The sequence below is a fragment of the Charadrius vociferus genome, unplaced genomic scaffold (genome assembly GCF_000708025.1).
Source record: "Charadrius vociferus isolate BGI_N301 unplaced genomic scaffold, ASM70802v2 scaffold544, whole genome shotgun sequence".
NCBI classification, from domain to species: Eukaryota; Metazoa; Chordata; class Aves; order Charadriiformes; family Charadriidae; genus Charadrius; species Charadrius vociferus.
The window spans coordinates 58,342-59,437 of NW_009648162.1; the positions used below are offsets into that span (position 1 = coordinate 58,342).

A 1,096-nucleotide genomic window follows, 5' to 3' on the forward strand; every position below is an offset into this window, starting at 1 on the left:
CACCGACGCGTGACGGGGACCGGGACCACGCGGGTGATGGCGGAGGCAGATTGTGGCCACCCGGCGCGGCTCCGGCGGGGAGGCGTGCGTCAGCGCCGCCGCCTCCTTACTGCCGCTCACCCCCGGCCTCGGGATGCCGGGGAGCCCCGGGAAGGAGCAGAGAGCACTGTGGACCCACTGTCCTGGGTGCTTGGGGGGGCCCGACGGCGTGGGACTGTCGGTGGGTTCGTGGGGCGCCCGCTACCCCGGGGCTGCAGCTGGGGGGGTCCTTGACCCTCTCAAGGGCATGTGGAGCTTGTAGGCCCCCACTGCGAGCCCAGTTGTGGTGCTCACCCTGGCCCCTGAGCTCCCCATTGCCGGCCACATACTTTGCCCCTGCTCCGGGCTGCTTGTCCCGTGCCTCTCCCCGCTCCCGTGGAGCAGTGTCCTGTCCCGGCGTCTCCTCCCGCTCTGCGCTGCCCATGGACAGTTTCTGTGCCCCCAGCACGTCTCTTGCGGCATCCCCAAATCCTGGGCTTTTCCCTCCTGGCTCTTTTCCATGCCGGTTCATCTTGTCTTTAGGCAGCGGCGGCATGGGGCATGGGGGCCATGGCGAGGGTCTGCCACCCACCCGCTGAAGAGGTTCCCTGCCCTTTCAGCTCTGCTTTTTTAAATTATGTTTTCCCCCAGGGCTGACGCTGTTGATGTTTTTTCCATGAATTTCCTTGTGCTCGGCAGGCTGGGCTGCTGACAGGGCTGTTTCATGCACCTGCCTCCTACTGCTGGATTCCTTGGGTGGCTGGTGACGTTACCAGCCCCTGTTTGGGCTCCCGTGGCCTCCTGAGGGGAAGTGGGGCTGGATGACCACAGGGAGGAGGTTTTAGCCTCAGCTTCCATCAAAGGGATCTTTGGGGTGTTGGATCCTGTTGAACCCCCAGATGGGGGGTGTGAGCCTCGTTGCCTCCAGCCTGTCTCCAGTGGCTCCTCCTGCCTTGGTGCAGGGGCAGCGCCCACGCTGGGGGTGGGGGTGCTGGTGGGGGCCCCCCATTATCCTGTGGGGCTGCCAGGGGAGTGGAGCCCTGGGGGCGGGGAGGTGGGGGGGGGGGGTGTTTCCATG

At 66.1% G+C, this 1,096-nt stretch overlaps 1 protein-coding gene across 1 annotated transcript in view; it reads left to right on the top strand.

Moving 5' to 3' along the window:
• The first annotated feature begins 36 nt into the window (after positions 1-36).
• The window catches only part of LOC104285623 (chromosome unknown open reading frame, human C20orf27), a 14,692-nt gene continuing 13,632 nt past the window's right edge, over positions 37-1,096 (top strand). The window contains exon 1 of the mRNA XM_009884091.1: positions 37-220. Within this exon, the coding sequence (XP_009882393.1) occupies positions 37-220 (184 nt within the window). The remainder of the gene's footprint in view (positions 221-1,096) is intronic.